The sequence below is a fragment of the Branchiostoma belcheri genome, unplaced genomic scaffold (genome assembly GCF_001625305.1).
Source record: "Branchiostoma belcheri isolate BF01 breed outbred unplaced genomic scaffold, Haploidv18h27 scaffold8, whole genome shotgun sequence".
Lineage (NCBI taxonomy): Eukaryota > Metazoa > Chordata > Leptocardii > Amphioxiformes > Branchiostomatidae > Branchiostoma > Branchiostoma belcheri.
Window position 1 is genome coordinate 411,276 of NW_017804464.1, and position 16,807 is coordinate 428,082.

General features: G+C 43.8%; 2 protein-coding genes and 1 long non-coding RNA gene across 3 annotated transcripts in view; 2 read left to right on the top strand and 1 right to left on the bottom strand.

The window, feature by feature from the left end:
• Positions 1-6,324: 6,324 nt before the first annotated feature.
• Positions 6,325-7,453, top strand: LOC109486380. The gene is made up of 3 exons (XR_002141192.1): positions 6,325-6,388; positions 6,625-6,689; positions 7,282-7,453. It is a non-coding gene; the product is annotated as an uncharacterized LOC109486380 (long non-coding RNA).
• Positions 7,454-10,001: 2,548 nt separating this feature from the next.
• On the top strand, positions 10,002-13,558 carry LOC109486363 (patched domain-containing protein 3-like). Its single transcript, XM_019790193.1, has 3 exons — positions 10,002-10,959; positions 11,313-11,545; positions 11,820-13,558. Exons 1-3 carry the CDS (start codon positions 10,002-10,004, stop codon positions 13,458-13,460), a joined length of 2,832 nt encoding a protein of 943 aa, XP_019645752.1. The 3' UTR covers positions 13,461-13,558.
• A 459-nt stretch (positions 13,559-14,017) lies between these two features.
• LOC109486342 (protein N-lysine methyltransferase METTL21A-like) overlaps positions 14,018-16,807 on the bottom strand; it is a 4,264-nt gene continuing 1,474 nt past the window's right edge. The window contains exons 2-4 of the mRNA XM_019790168.1: positions 16,625-16,721; positions 15,124-15,235; positions 14,018-14,651 (exon numbers count right to left, since the gene is read on the bottom strand). Of these exons, the coding sequence (XP_019645727.1) occupies positions 14,254-14,651; positions 15,124-15,235; positions 16,625-16,717 (603 nt within the window). The 5' untranslated portion in view covers positions 16,718-16,721 and the 3' untranslated portion in view covers positions 14,018-14,253. The remainder of the gene's footprint in view (positions 14,652-15,123; positions 15,236-16,624; positions 16,722-16,807) is intronic.

Below are 16,807 nucleotides of genomic sequence, written 5' to 3' on the forward strand. Positions count from 1 at the left end.
TTTCCATGGTAACGGCGCTGTCAATCACGTCCGCGGGGGGCTGTTTCGTCGGACCCCCCTTAGATCGCCCGGGGGGATGTCTTAACTCTGAGATCTCTGTCTTAGACCTGCTTGGTTTGACTTATTGATTGCTTTTTCGAAGGAAAAGTACTTATTTCTATCCCGGTGGTCAGTCTATCGTGACTTGGGTGGGCTCTCTTCAAACCTTACTCCTGTATTTGTTTATTTATGTTTGCACAACTTTCGTGCCCTCTTGTGATTCAAGATCGCAAATCAGTATAAACTAGAGTTCCCCGATCTCATACCTTCGCCAAATGATGTTAATCTTTATGACTGACAAAGTTTAGATTAGATTATTCCCCCCTGATTTAAGAAATAGGAACCCAATTTTCATGAATATATCATTTTATCATAATCTCAACCAAAAGACAGTCTTATATTAACAAAGAATGCATTCTAGCATTTCCTAATAAATTATGCAAATGAGGTCCTGATTTAAATAAATTATATTTAATGATGTTCACCTCAATTTAACTTTCAAATACCACAAGTATGAAATTCCAGGCAGTTATCATTACATAATTATAAAATTTTCTCATTAATTATGCAAATTAAGTCATTATTAACATAATCAACATCTTCCTGTGTTTCTCTCGATGTCAATTACCAATGTCACAAGCTTCAATTGTCCTATCATGGAATGCAGTTGATTTATAGAATTTCCCCATAAATTATGCAAATTACATCCATATTTGCATAATTGTCACATAATTATATTAAGCATCACGTAAGCTACCTACATACCAAAAATCATGACGATCCGTCAACCGGTTATTGAGTTATCCCCTTTTGAATATTTTCAAGAATTTATCCCTGCAGTTCCAGAGCAAGCCGATAGGGGGCCTAAACTCACGTCACTTCTTTCCCAGCACAAGAGCTACCTACCATCTAAATTTCATCACCATAGCATGTCTAGATCATGAGATATCAAAACCGGAAGTTCAGCTGCAGTACCATAACAAGCCGCTAGGGGGTCCAAAATCTAATCATTTTGAGGTCTCATCAAGACCTACCCACCTACCAAGTATCAAGACAATCCATCAAGGCCTTCTCAAGTTATCGTGTTTACAGACACACACACACACACACACACACACACATACACGAACGCCCCTGAAAACATAACCTTCTTGGCGAAGGTAAATATAACATTCACTAGCATATAGGCTTCGTCTTCAGTGCAAATTAGCCGATGTGTCAAACAATTGGGCAATCTGTGTCACCATGTTCACTTCATCGGAACTATTCGAAGTTTATCACGGAGTTTGTAGAATTTTTTTCATAATAGTGGTTCTATCTGTTCTGACCAAGGAGAACAAGTATGATGTTTTTAAAAAAACACAGGCGACGATTTTGTGTTTAACTGTTCCGTTCTTTATAAATCTTTTTTTTTTCAAATACGTACACATATAATTCAGAAAGAATCCAGAATTTCTGTACAGTATGAGGAAAGCCGTCAGGGGTCCAAAATCAGTTAGACCCAGGTAAATTTATGTTGTGTTTCTAGCCCTTGAAAAATTAGAATCGCTAGATAGGGATTCACCTTTTTTATCTGTCTTTTGTTTTTTTCATAGATCTTTATAATTAGTGATCCAACTAATACAGTTAATATAACAATGAAATGTATAAGTACACTGGTATCTTTAACACCACCCTAATTTCGCCCCTAGAGATATAATAGTGAAACGCCGTCTTGGGATTACCGTAAATTCCCGAAAGTACGCACCCTTTGTGCTTCTGTGCATGTAGCATGTATGTCTTAAAAACAGTTAGTTCTAGAAAATATCGTTTAAAAATAAATTTAGGCCGTGTACTATATACGTGATTGCATGATAACTGGATACAGTATTGTAGCGGGAAGCGTTTCGTGTTGGGGCTAGTTTCATCGCTGGCCGCAGCCGATTTGCAAGACGTCACCACCGCATCGAAGGGTAAGGCAAGTGCGACGAAACGTACAGCTTTGGATCACGGAGTGTTGGTGATCAAGCAAGCAATGGTCAATAAAGATTTGTGAATATTTCAATAATGGTTTTATCGGTAACAAGGGTTATAATGTTGATGCACAAGTACGTAGCTTTGTTGTTCTTTACTTCTATACGAAATGCGCCGAACACTTTAATAGGGCCCGCCCGGTCGAACCATAGAGAGCAACAATCATCGAGGCGGAGGTCTGGGCGGAGTTAATGAATGAATGAATGAATAAAGACCTTTATTGTACACACATACCCATTGGGTTAAGTACGGGTCACAAAAAGGATGGAATATAGATAACAAATATGTTAATGCTACTGTGGGTGTAGAAGTGCTACCGGATAATCAAAGGAATTATATACACTTCAAATATGTATTAATTTGTACTCCGTAAAACCAAGGACATTATACACACATAATGTCCTTGGTAAAACTGAGTCTGTTCAGAGGAAAGAAATACTTCCTTCTCGGGGCCAAGGTTCTGGAAAGCTGTCCTAAGCGCTGCCACGACCCTCTCTTCGTTCTTCAGCTGTATGTGCACTTTGCAGGGGAAAAAGATCGGCGTGCACAAGACAACGGGCGCAGCATGATTCAAAGTTTATTTTATTTACGCCCTTATTCACGCCGATCAAAAGAAACTGCGACAATTCGGTACGTGCAGGCCCGTGCACGTGGCGACACAGGCTGGCTTCCCGCTCTAGCTGTGGGTTCCCACGATGTGTTGCCAAGGGCAGCGGCACGTACACAGACCTACCGGCGGATCCCACCCACCGGCCGACGGTAAGATTGTCAAAGACTACATTTATAACTCCGCCCCTATCATTGTTGTGTGCCGAACAGTCGAGTACATCTAACTTGCATTTTCACGTCGTACTGACTGGTATAGCCCGCTACAAAGTAATTTCCTGTTGCATTAAACAAGATTTAAAAAGATCTGTGATACGAAATGAAATATTGATAACAATTTATGTTAACTGAACCTTTGTAACGGCATGGAGATAATCTTTGTTGAAGATTTCTGAGTTCAACGCAAGCCGGAAGTGCAATAGAACTGACCATCAGTCGAGGTACAGCTATTATGTTATCACCTGTTACGTTACGACGATCAAGAACGTTCACGGCTTGTGGACCATTTCAAATATTACCACTCATAAACCCTCTTATAATTTCATATGTACTTACGTGGGGTTTAATATTATTTAAATTTTAGGCCGGACTTCCACGAGATCGGCGCCGGCTGGCTGGGGAACGATCCCGTCGGCATGATGGAGCGACGGGCGTCGTCAAAACGATACAAAAATGTTTACAAGCACAACGCAAGGACAGACAGATTTCTACACCAGCGCTCTTTGTGCGATCCCCCAACCCACAGACTCTGGGAAACTCAAATTACTCTCATGATAGACAAGGTGCTCACAGCGAGTATGCAAACATTGGGTCAAAATATAGCCAACATTGGGTTGACTTTATTTGGAAAACACTCGGTTCCGACACCCTTCTGAACAGCCAAATCGTGGGAAGCGATTTCTACCGAAAATGACCGAAGTAAAACATGACGTAATGCTTGCAACAGCATGCGGTTGCTGATTGGTCAAATGTTTGTCAGAGTATTATGGGTTGCCGGTTGCTTGCAGGACCCGGAAGTTCCCAAGGATAGGGACTCAGAACTTTTTTTCCAATCGTCCCGAAACGTAACCAAATCTACTTTCATTTCGACATCGGGACAGTGGTAACGAACACCTAATTTCTTATTTCCTGCGAAACACCTTCGCTCTCACTGCGCTCAGACAGGCAAAGATGCTTATCTAACGTATACTAAGTAGCCTCCTTGGACAGGCGAAAAAGTAGGTCAATGGCTTGAACTTTTCACCCTTTTCACCCGATCTGTCTGCTGTGTCAGGGAACAGTTTTCTCATCTCAATATTACAATTAAAATAGTTAATGACATTATGTATTCACCAATGATGGTCCCAGACTATAGAACGCCCCTTAGCAACAATGTCAAAATGTTGATAGATGTAAGTTCCGACTTTAAAACGACCCAACTGGCGGCTGGAGTTTCAGTACGGGGCTGCGGAACACCAGTTGCTACAACCCTCCGCGGCCCCACAGCTTTGGTTCCCGCAGGAGCGCGCCGGGCACTTCCCACCGGCCGGAGCGCCGGGCACGATCTCCACTGGCCGGCGGCGCAGCACCGAGGAATTTACCGGGGAGCTCCGCTGGTATGGTCACCAGACTAGACAGGGGAAGCCCGCCGCGGCAGCCGGCTTGGTCAGCGTGGATTTGTACTTGGAACAAAATAGGCAAGGTCTAAACTTTTCTAAAATCTAAAGCCTGGATACCGATACCCCCAGCCGTAGAGGTATAGAGGAACCTACGAAGGACAGGTTGAAGAAAGGTATGTTAACATTACTTTTAATGTTACTTCCTAATGTTGTAATGTGCCATAATCGTATCAGTCTAAATTTTGCAATCACAGCCGTGTTTCTGCAGTACCACATGTCTGTTAGTTATTGTACTGTACACTGAGGATCTTTTTGGATCGTAATATCCTCAAACTGGGCGGGCTGAGCACTCATCACTGTATACGTAGAGAAATTATCGGGAAGTTTGCCATTGTCTGGCTACCAGGCTACTAGTATTTTGGCCGACAATCGCCCGTTTGTTTGTACGAGTATTTCATGACAGTTCCTTCACCCAGTCGCTATTTTCTTGTGTACGAGACTAGTATGTACTTTGTGTTCTGTATATGTATGTGTAGTAAACTTTCCTCCATTTCTGCTCGAAATTCTTTGTATCTTTCAAGCAGACTTTTTCGAGATTTCTACAATTTTTTCTATGTTATTCTGGTGTTCTTGGATCTCGCTGTGTTGTCGTCCCCCGGGTATTTCCTTATTATGGATCTGAATGGGTCATCACTATATGTGTGACGCTATTTACGTACAGTTTCCGACAAAGATTCAGACCTATAATGCCAAAGAAGAACAGTTCTACTAACCTTGGAAAAACTGAGCCTCAGAGTAGAGAACTAGAATAAATTTTTCGCCTTCGATGAGGCGCGCCTGTTATAACTCGCAGTGGTTTGGGGAAATTTTGGTGAGTTCGCTTTTACGATAAGAATTACAAATTGTTGTTTACGGATTCGATGCCCGCGCAGAATATCGATCATAGTCAGCGTAACTTGAACGTTTTATTTGTGTGATGTTCGCAAAGTACTTGGTTGTGTCTTCAAAGTTCCGGTGTCAGAATTTGGGTGTTGTTATATCGATACATCATTGTTGATCACTGAGTTGGAGAAAGTTTAAAGTTGCTTGTTATCATGTTGGCTGGTTACAACACGCGTGGAGAGAAGCTGGAATTTTAGTTTACGCATTGAAAATGTGTGCCACATGGTTACCGCATTCTCCCACGGCAGAGCTATCCCGCGGCAAATACGCCTTGGGATTACTGGTAAGGGAGCACCCCTGGCGTGGGAGGATGGGTTACCGCCACATGACGTCAAGTTCCATCGGGATCAAGTTTGTCGGCCCTACTTGATATTCTCCCCTTTCCGACAAAACCTTTCTGTTCAGATTAGTGGCTTAGGGATATTTTGCAGGCCCAACCATACTCTGCTGAAATGCCAGATCTTTCCAGCTGGCCTTTCTAATCATTGTCGTCCTGTAACTGACCCGGTAAAATACCCCTGCATGAAATACCTCTGGGCGGGCGGGCAGTGCTGATAGCGCCACCGTGAGATACCGGAAGCATGCGATGGTCTGGCTGCCAGGCTATGTTAAAGTAATTTAGCATTCTTGGAGTTTATATTCGTCTGTTAGTATAATACCTGATGAATTTATTTTTGGAAATTTGTACTGTGAAGATTCTAACACCCGTTTTCCTGACTTCATTCATCTTGTTCTATGTGTGGTTTGTTCCGTCCATTTTGCTTACAGAATTTGGTCAGTATATCATTACAGATCCGACTGGTCTTTATCAGGTATATCGGCGATCAGTGTTTTAGCAAGGAGGTATTTAACCTCCTTGGTTTTAGTGAATTTTTTGTTAATAGCTGCTCGTTTTTAGCGGCCGGTTTTTTGGTTTATGTAAAGTTTGAGCCACCTGACGCCATGTTCCGCCGGGGTTTTCCGGCCTTACCCCAATTCTCTCCGTCAAGGCTCTTCTGTCCAGTAACCCCGGGCGTTGGATTTTCTTGTCTTTCCAGTAAACCTCAGACATGCAGCGAGGGATACCCTACTGTTCTACACTGGACACCGGTGCCGGCATATATGCCCTGTCTGCGCTAAACTGCCTGCACCTGCCAACGACGCAGGGTTCCGAACAGTGGAGACCATCTCAGTGCACGGAGAAGGTTTCAGTACGTTGTATACTCATCTCTAGGTCAACGTCATTTTTTTTTACTATTCACACAATTACAACTTGATATTGATCCGCGTATTCTTTGCATTACATGTTGCTGACCATGATCCCACCATAATATTGTCCAAGTTTCACATCCGTGGTCACGCTGAACGCTGTCGAACTATGCTGAATAACACAACCCTGGAATGCAACAAACTTCGCTAATAACCTGTTCTACGCTGTTTCTTTCAGCTCTACATGGCGACAAACACAACAGTTACTCAAGAATACAATTAAGAAGTGGAACAAAATACCAGGTGAGTGCCTGACCATCCTTATTTCATGCAGTATTGTACATATAATAATCACGATGGTTAGGCAATGTTCGCATATCTATAGTACTTCTTTCATGAAAATCTGTGTGTTTTGAAACACGGTACCATGTTTACTATGATGTCATTGCTGGGAAAACAATGTAGCCTGGGTGCCAGGCCCCTGTGCCACCATATAGTCAATAAAGTCAGGGAAATCTCACGCCTGGAACACAGAATTTGCAGCCGCGCGGGGTCTAATTTATACGTCTAGATAAACTGAAGAAGGAAGCCAGCTCCGAAACTGTGGCGTGTTGGGCAGTATAGAGGCCCGATCGATAGTCTCAGAAAAAAGCACTTTCTTTATTCCAAGCAAGGAGTTAAGCTCCTTGTTCTAAGTGCTAGGGTCTGGCACACAGGCTATTGCCAGAAAATGTGTTATAGATGTGTCTGCTTCATTGCATTCTGTAAAATTAATCGACTCACATGCTTTGCATATTTACATTTATGACCCCAAATCTTGTTAATTTAAGTTAATCAAAGCTGGCCAAAGTTGGCATAGATTCATTTATGCTCTTTTCTCTCTTTATACCCACAGGTAAACTTCGCCATGTCCACCCTGAGATGCAGACTACAACAGGAATTCACTGGCTAGCATGAAACCTAGTCGTGGAAGGCTTGGGGTGTGCATTCATGTTTTGCAGCCAAGAAAATTGAAAAACAAGCATGGAATGCAACAGCATCATGGAAGCAAAGAAAATAAAAACTAAAAAAGCAAGACTGACACAAACATACATGATAGAAAACACACAAGTGAATAAAATTTCTTACACAAAACATCACTGTTACACTACATGTGTCACACAGTAAAGTTATAAAAAAACGACCAGCATCATATAGTTGAAACTAAAAACATATTTGAAGTATTATAAGCTTGAATATGCTGCTCCTGAGCAAGAAATTTGTTCTCTCTTGATAGAAGAAAACATATTTGAAATATCAATAAAGACAATCATTAACATTCTGTGTGCAAAAAGCCACAGTATGCCTGAAAAGGTGCCATTTGCATGCATGGTAACATAGGCCTTTCCTGCTTTTTCCGATGACCACAAGGCCGGAGGCTACCTCAAAACCAATTCCCTAGGGAATGCATTCGTGCAATTTTTGAAATTCTTTCAAAGCGATCGCAGTACTTACACAAATGCCTCCGCCCCTGAGGCGTCGCCAAAAAAGTCATCACAAATGGTCCTCACGTGAGAACGACGACATCTGGCGGTCAGCGTATGTTCTGCAGCATTCTGCCTGACTGCTATCTGCCCTTGCCAAGAGGGTTACGTTCTATTTTGGTGGGTTGGTTTGTGGATAGCAATATCGCCATATAGATCATCTAGTACTAGTATATAGTGTGGTAGCCCAGTTTCATCAAGTTGGTCACTACACTCAAGAAGGCTGCCACAGTTGTTTCACTTCTGCAATTAAATGCAATGCATTTCTTCTCAGTCATTTTTATCCAATTTTTCTTGCCATCTTGCAATTGACCATCTCCAGAGGGGAACAAACTTTTCGCTTTTTTTTCATAACAGTAAAAAATTAACGCGCGCGTGGATGTCATCCATACGATTTACTTGACGCGGCCTTAGTCACCTTAACCTGCGATGAGTACCACGCTACAGACGTACATAATTGTCCCTGTCCGGTATCCTGGGCGCCGGTGCCCTTCCCAGTATTGTTCTAGTGTGACGTATTAGCACGTACGCTGGTACTGTGACTCATAACAAGCGTATCTTCATTAAAAATCGTCCCATTCAGACAGCGTACGGACTTGGGTAAGTAACGTTACATGCTCTGTTCAAACTTACGTACTGCATATGTCCGAATCATTAACAAACGATCATTCTAAGAAATACAGGTAGAATTAAGCTTGTGTATATGACACTGTTGTTTAGTATCACGCTAAAAGGCGGGGCCATATTCTCCTTACTGATGCATTCAAAAAGCATTATTAGGATACTCGTGCAATGTTTTTACAAAATTCAGGCTTGTTATTAAAAATGTTGCCTTGTCAGTGGTTGGTTCTGTGGCGATATCAAAATCGTAAAACGTCCAACGAGTGTTTATAATAGCTGTTAATGTGAGATTTAGTGGAAAATTGAAGAATAGGTTTTACCTCTGGGGTCTTAGTTAGCTTCCACCAGGCCTTTCTACGGGAATACGGATCGTAGAATTCGGCCAAAAAAGAGAGTACAATTGACCAAGGGAGTCCGGCTGCAGGGAGGTACTTTCTTTCCCTCCGCGCCCAGTCAAACCTACAAGGTGACCAGACTCCCCTGGCAATTATTCTCCTATATATAGCCAGCGTAGTTAGTCTGGTATAGAGACTAGGTCTTGAAGACCACTGACGGAAAATTCAATATGGCGATCATTTTAACCTTGGGGAAACATGCCATTCTCACGTAAGACTGAGTATGTCTTACAAATAATCTTAAGACATTTTGATTGTGAACGTTTAGTTGGGGAAATGTTTTGATATCTGTTTTTGTTGAACGTCGGTCGTGGGAACAGTGTAATTTATGTGCGAGGCCTAGTCGCCATTGTTCAGGAGCCGATGAACCGGTTTGGATCATATGTTACTATGCAGCAGAGATAATTGTTGTTGACTGACCTCGGATGACCTTGCTGTCGCTAGCGACTGTGGATCAACATGGTGGCAAGCTGGCCTTGTACTCAGGGTTGTTTTGGGGAACCTAAAGGCTCCGCATGGTTTCTAATCAATAGCAGGCCCTAAAATATAATGTGCTCTATCTAAGGAAGAGCACAGTCGACTCTTAAGAAGAGCTAAACCTTAAGCACGATAAACTACCACACTAGTACTTCTCGATAATTTTTAATTAGGAGGTCATACAGTCAGTACACATAGTACAGGTGGATCGAACCTTACCGTACGGTGTTAGGCTGCTTGTGTTAATTTACTGTACAAAACTTCTGTGCTGCGCTAAGTTTATTGCAAATACATGGCTGGAGGCTAATTGCAAGTACAAACAAAATGTATAAAAGAAGAAAACACAATGATATAAGAGTCTACGCCCAACGTAAAGCTACATTCTACAACATACGTAGTACTACAGTAGTTTTGTTGGGTTTGGCTTTTTAACGGATGAGTGGCTTTCATGATTAGAAATGTGCCCTCTTCGTATTCTGATTCAAAACGGTGATCAAATTCTTTTTTCTTTCTTCCAGAATTTTGTTGACGACAATTTCAAAGGACTTTCAACATTCCTCTTTATCTAGTAGTACTAGTACGTAATATAATATAACGACATGATAGCTAAATGGATCGACGCTGCCTCGGGACGGGTGTTCTACAACTTGGGTAAGGTAGTCGCCAGGTGGCCGGCTCCTTTCGTCCTCCTGCCGCTGGTCGCGTCGGGACTTCTCGGTTACTTCGGGCTGAGCAGGATCGTCATCAACGACGCTTACATCTTCGTCCCGGACGACGGGCAGGCGCTACCGGACGGCGAGGCGCTGGGAGAGGCCGGCTTCTCTCCTTCAGGCGACGCGGTGGCGGAGCTCATCGTCCAGGCGAAAGACGGCGGCGACGTCCTCTTCAGAGACGGCGTGGTGGAAGAGGTTTTACGGCTCCATGGTGAGCTGACAACCACGAACACAACGTCAAGAGACACGTTCTCTTCTCTCTGTTTCCGCGACCCGGCTACTACAGAATGTGTTCTGAGTGGAGTTCTGCAGCTCATGTTAACAACCCGCTCAGGCTCTGCTCTTCGAGCGACAACAAACTTGACCTACCCCTACCACAACCCCAACAGAGTAGCCTTCAATCTCGGCAGGTATTTTGGACGTGAACTTGGTGGAGTAGAAATCAGTGAGGTCAACAACAGAACCGTTTTGTCTAGCAAAGCTCTTCATCTAGTCTACAACGTGCAGAAAAATCTAGGCCAATGGATTGACACATTTCGTCGGATTTGCTCGGAATTTCAGTCGGAAATTATCACCGTAAACTACATCACTGTAACTTCGGTGGACGACGAAGTTTCGACTATACCGGCGAGAGTGGCTGTGTACATAGGAGTGGCGGTAGGACTGTTGATTCTGTTCGCTGTCGTGTCGTGTATGATGTTGGACTGGGTCCTGACCAAACCGTGGTTGGCTGTGGTCGGCGTGTTGTCGGCGGTCCTCGCGATCGTGTCCTCTACTGGATCGGTGCTTCTGGCGGGAGAGACATTCTCTTCGCTAACTACAGCCATACCTTTTCTTCTCTTAGGTACGAATATAACATTTATATATGCTGTTTAAAGGCATCTGGTGCAACTTCAGGGAGGCAAAACTCGATTTTAAAAGTTTAAAGTCATTCTTTTAATGTAGTAATTTGAATCAACCCCATCCCATAGCATGCTAATATGATACACAGTTAGGCAAAAATGTGCTGTCAACTTTTATCACGAAGCAGTGATTATTGGCGACGCCTGAGGGGTGGAGACATTCCGAATAGTATTTTCTATCATGTCCTTGCAGACATAGATATCGTAATGCTTGTATTTCTAAGATTACTAATGCTTCTGGTCAATGCCATGTACTAAGCTTAAGTGCATTAGACTAAGTGTTCTTGTCGTGTAGGAATCGGAGTGGACGACATGTTCGTCATGATCGCCGCCTGGCGGAAGTGTGACGTAAGACTTCCGGTGCAGGAGCGGATGGGCCACACCATGTCAGACGCGGGGGTGTCCATCACCATCACGTCCATCACGGACTGCCTCGCCTTCGCCGCCGGCATTATGAACGTCTTTCCCTCCGTCCGGCTCTTCTGTATCTACGCTGCCGTGGGCGTCGCCTTTGATTTCCTTTATCAGGTACGAGAAAAAGACAGAAACAGAGCGAGAGACAATGAGAGAGAGACAGAGGGAGAGAGAGAGAGAGAGAGAGGGAGACAGAGAGAGAAGCAGAGAGATGGAGAGACAGAGGGAGAGAGAGGTGGAGAGAGACAGAGAGTTAGAGAGAGAAAAGGAGAGAGAGAGGGGTGAAGTGGCCTGCTATAGCTATAGAATATGGGTATCAGAATGCATACGTGTTTTAGCACTACGTACGATTTTATCATGTAGACATGAATTTTCTTTTCGCTTACAGATCACATTCTTCGCTGCCTTCATGTCCCTGACTGGACGCCGAGAGCGGGCCAATCGTCACTGCCTCACCTGCTGCCCCGTCCTGCCCAAATCACAGGCACAGCACAAAAGCGCCGCCTACCGACTCTGCTGTGCATCAGGCGTGTCAAAGCAGGAAGGCGCGTTTGACAACCCCTCTTCTGAAAAGTTCAACAAGGATCCGTTGTTAAACAGGTTATTGTACAATAACCTCGTTCCTCTCATTTTGAAACCCTCAACAAAAGTGGTAGTATTTCTCTTGTACGTTGCTTACCTGGGAGTAGCGATTTGGGGCTGCCTACAAGTCGGTATGGGCCTCCATTACCAAAACGTTGTAACGGACGACTCGCATGTAGGGGGATATTACGACGCAGAGGAGGCATATTTTCAAAAATACGGCCGCAAAGTTGACATCTTCATAACCGAACCCCAGGAGTATTGGACAGTAGACGTGCAACAGGCTCTCCTGGATAAACTAAAATCTTTCGACCAGAGCCAGTATTTCTACGACACATCGGAGACCGCAGAGGTCTGGTTGCGAGACTATCTCCGTTTTCTGAACCAGACTGGCAACTCTCGTGCCGCCACAGACAAAACGCCATTTTTGCAAATTCTGATTGGCCAGTTTCTGCCGACTGTTGGGCGCCAGTATTACGGGTCCGTGATACTTGCGGCCAACAACACTGGTATAACCGTGTCCCGGTTCTTTGTTATACCGAAGGATGTCACTACAAGCGAGCGGGGGAGGCAGATGATGACAGAAGCTCGCAGTATCGCTGAGCGTGACCCTCTTAGGATGAGGGCCTATAGTTTTGACTTCTTCCTCTCCGACCAGGTAGTCACGATTCTCCCAAGCACGCTACAGACGATAGGCGTTGCCGTAGCGATCATGTTCGTGGTGTGCTTCCTGTTGATACCGCACTGTGGCGCTACTTTCCTCATCACCTTTGCGCTGCTGTCCATCAACGCGGGCCTTGTGGGGTTCATGGCGTTATGGGGGATAAACCTGGACATTGTGTCTGTCTTATCCATCCTCATGTGCATCGGCTTCTCTGTAGATTTCTTCGCACACATAACCTACGCCTACGTTTCTTCAGAGTATACAATACCGGAAGAAAAACTCACAGAAGCTATGCGTGCCGTCGGCATGCCGATTGTACAATCCTCTCTCTCTACTATCCTAGCACTGGCGGTTCTAGCGTTTTTTCCGGCATATATTTTAAAAGCATTTTTCAAGACCATCTTTCTGGTCATGGTCTTCGGTGCGTTTCACGGACTGGTCATCCTACCCATTCTGCTGACCAGCCTGCGGCCATGTGGTCAAGGAAAAGTTCAAGACGAGACGAGAACTCTTCAAGGAAGTAGTAAGATTACCCCGGTGTCGAACGGAGACTTGCCCAGACCCTTCTACCCTAGTCCTCACTTGGTACGTCCGTATACGTCGGAGAGTACACCGGTACACGAGATTGGCGTTTTGAAACCAACGACGTCTTTACCCAATATACGTGCTAACGTCGGACAAGATAACCCGTATCTTACACCGGAGATGCGCAGATGGATCAAATGGGTGGGAAGACGACAGACGGGTGTGGATAACCCGGTTATGGCGTCAGATAACCCATAGATATAAGACTGAACTAACGATTCAAGTTTTCTATTGCTGTAAATTTTAAGACAAAAGTTGTGACTGATTTGATATACTTAAAGTTATCGTTCAAATAAACGCGAACCTAAAGTCTATATTATTGCCAATCGCCTACACATATGTATTGACTACAAAATGTATGTTGTTGACTTTACCCTAACTCATTTTGATACTGTTTATATGTATATTTTCTGTTAAATGCAAATGTGTCTTGATATGATTATTGATGCTTGAAGTTTATGTATATAGTAATTAATATTATTGTAAATTCAGAGTCTGTCTTCATTACTTATTTCATTGTTCAATGACAATGCATTTTTTATCAAACTAAACCTAATTGTAGTACTTGGTGGAGGTGTGAAATAAGTTCTGATTTGAAATTAAAACATTCGACTTTTTGTTTGATGACTGGTTTATTTTAATACAATCAACAATCTTTGGTAACTTAAAGCAAAGAAACACACACACACACACACGCACGCACACACACACACACGCACGCACACACGCACACACGCGCACACACTCTCTCTATCTATCTATCTTTCAATTTGGTGAAGCTCTAGGCATAATGTTTGCGGCAGCAGAAGTTTGAGACTTAAAACTTCTTAATGTGAAAGCTCGTGTTAGCTGCATCGTTTTAATTTACACATTCTAGGATATATACCATGTATACCATACCCACTATGCAAACTATATACAGTCTGGCTTCCTGAGTTGTACAAGCAAGTTGGTCAACTATTTTTTTTTACAATAAAATTATTTGTTTCCTTCATGTCTTTGAATTTCTCAACTTTTCGCCGCGATATATGTACACTTCCCTTATCGGGTCCTCATAAACGCAGCTCAGGTAGAAATCCTGTTTCAGTGTGTCTAAAAAGTCCTCGTCTGCCGAAAACCGGATCCTTCCAGCGAGGTAAAGAACTGTTTCCGCTCCTGCAAGATGCATGATGGTCTTGTGTAGGTCCGGGAAGGTCTCCTCCTTGTAGATGATGTCGGAGCCCATGATGTAGTCGTACTGTTGTACGCCGAAGTCCTCCAGGTCGGCCGTGCCCCACTCCAGGCGGCGCACCACCGGCGCGTGCTTGGCTCGCAGCTCGGTGTTCCTCGGCACGTTTCCCCAGGCGCAGGGGAGGGTCTCCCCGCAGTCTGTGGTCGTCACTTTCGCACCTGTTTGTACCAAGAAGAGTTACGCTATAATTTTCACTGTGCTAAAAGTGGGATTTGTCAAAGATGATAAATGTCATACTCCACGCACGTTAAAGAACCCACCACACCTTTCGAAAAAGGCATGCCCCAGTGTGCGATGGTCTAAATACTAAGTACTCCGGCTGGATTCACTCAAAATCACCTTGTAGGCCTGGAATTTGAAGCCTTTAATGTTGGATGATAGATGATATCATAGATAGCTCTTGTACTTGGGAAGAAGTTACGCAAGTTTGAGCCCCCGTCCCCTAGCAGCTTGTATATGCATAGCAGCTTGAGAATATATGGTACTATAATTCATGCAAATTAGGATCTTATTTGCGTAATCAATGAAAAACATTTATCAACCACAAATGTCATCCTTGGCAATTTAGGCACGAGGTCTTATTGAGGGCTTATTGAATGTTAACATTTGATAGAAAATACATGTACTTACCCAGTAGACTCGCCACTATGCTGACCAGCCCAGTCCCTGCCCCTAACTCCAGCACAGACTTGTCCGCCAGCTCCAGCTCTGTTTGCTCCATGAATCGGGACAGGATGATCGACTGAAAGGAGGAATGAATGAATACATACTATCTACAAAGAAGGAAACTGAAGTTTCTCTGAACCAATCACTGCCAGAAGTGTGGGATGAATTTCTAGAGGTAGAAAAGAAAGGACTGAAGAAAGAAGGAGAGAAGTATGAAACGTAGGGGCTTGTTCTTGCAGGGCAACTGTGAAAGTGCATCGATGGGGTGAATGTGGTTATGCTGGGAGGGGATGCTTCAGGTCTGGGCATAGTAAAGGCTGGAGTTTTGCAGCAGACGGCCAGAGGTCGCCTCTGCTCAGCAATGGTTAACATGATGGATAACGTACTAAACATAGTTTTCTCGGAATCGTTTTGACAACTGAAAAATAATCTCCAATCCAAAAAAATGCCGTCGATGAGGGTTACCTTCCATAGGCTTTTAGTGTTCTTGACTCTTGATGTGTCAGCGATAGGTGGGAGATTTTATGTAGGCAAGACCTGTGCAAAGAGAAAGGATAGAAATGCGATTTTAGCATTTGAATCTGTGGGATTCAAATGGGATAGAATTAAGTCCATTTTGTCAGCTGTAATCTGATGTGACCGCTGGGCGGCGCTAGTAAACGCCAACAAGTTGCAATTGTTCTCTTGGCCAAAGGCCCGAAGGCTTACAGGACTTTATAGTGTAAGTACGTCTCAAATATCGTGCTGACAACTCTATACATTACAGAATGCGCTAGGAGAAGCTTTCTAGAATTATAAATGGCCGTGCGTAACGTTATATCTGTTGAGTTTTGCCAGTGTTTTGTTTCAATGCAGCGGAGTCATATACCATCACGCGATTGAAACGTACTTGGTAGTTATGTGAGTTATGTAATAGCCAACAGCTAACACGACAAGTCAAGTGAAACATGAGAACTCATGCCAAGGGCTCTCTGCGCTATAAAACCGCTATACGGGGACATTATTAGTCCCTTAGGGCCCGATCACGTCTTAAGAGCGTCGTACGATCTCGGGGTAGTCGTGTATTTGTCTTGCAAAATTCGGATGTCTTGTTACATGTTACATTGGCCAGAAGAGTGTACCGGTGGCCAATGGATACTGCCTTGCCATCGTATGATCTGCTTGGAGATTAGTTACATGGATAATTTTTAACGCAAGCGGCCCAATTTTCAAGCAGATGTAAGGATCTGACTTAGTCTCAGTGCTTTACCCGTGTTTTTGCAACATTTAATTTATGTTTCTTCTCTCATTTCAACATTAGCAATTGAAATTAACATATTTGAATTTTATTTACTACAATTACAAAGTAAAAATCACCTGTCAGTGACTCAGCTGGAATTTACTATCATTGGTAAATCCAACAATTCGTGCGCATGAGACCGATACGCATCCTTACATCTGCTTGGAGATTCCGGCCGAACCTTACCGAGTCCCAGATCGTGGCTCCGACTCCGCAGTCCGCCAGCTGCTCGTGAATGGTGACGTCATGGCCACAGAAGTTGAACGTCGGTCCAGACATCTCGCTTTTTAACTGTGGAAGAGACAAAAGTCGTGATTTTTGGTAGCCTTTTAATGAACGAACAGACGGACGGACGGACGGATGGACAGA

Excerpts from the sequence above, each read along its gene's own strand:
- LOC109486363 (XM_019790193.1), top strand. The coding sequence starts at position 10,002 with ATGATAGCTAAATGGATCGACGCTGCCTCGGGACGGGTGTTCTACAAC. Across the intron at positions 10,960-11,312 it reads CATACCTTTTCTTCTCTTAG|GAATCGGAGTGGACGACATG; the intron begins GTACGAATATAA and ends CTTGTCGTGTAG. Across the intron at positions 11,546-11,819 it reads CCTTTGATTTCCTTTATCAG|ATCACATTCTTCGCTGCCTT; the intron begins GTACGAGAAAAA and ends TTTCGCTTACAG.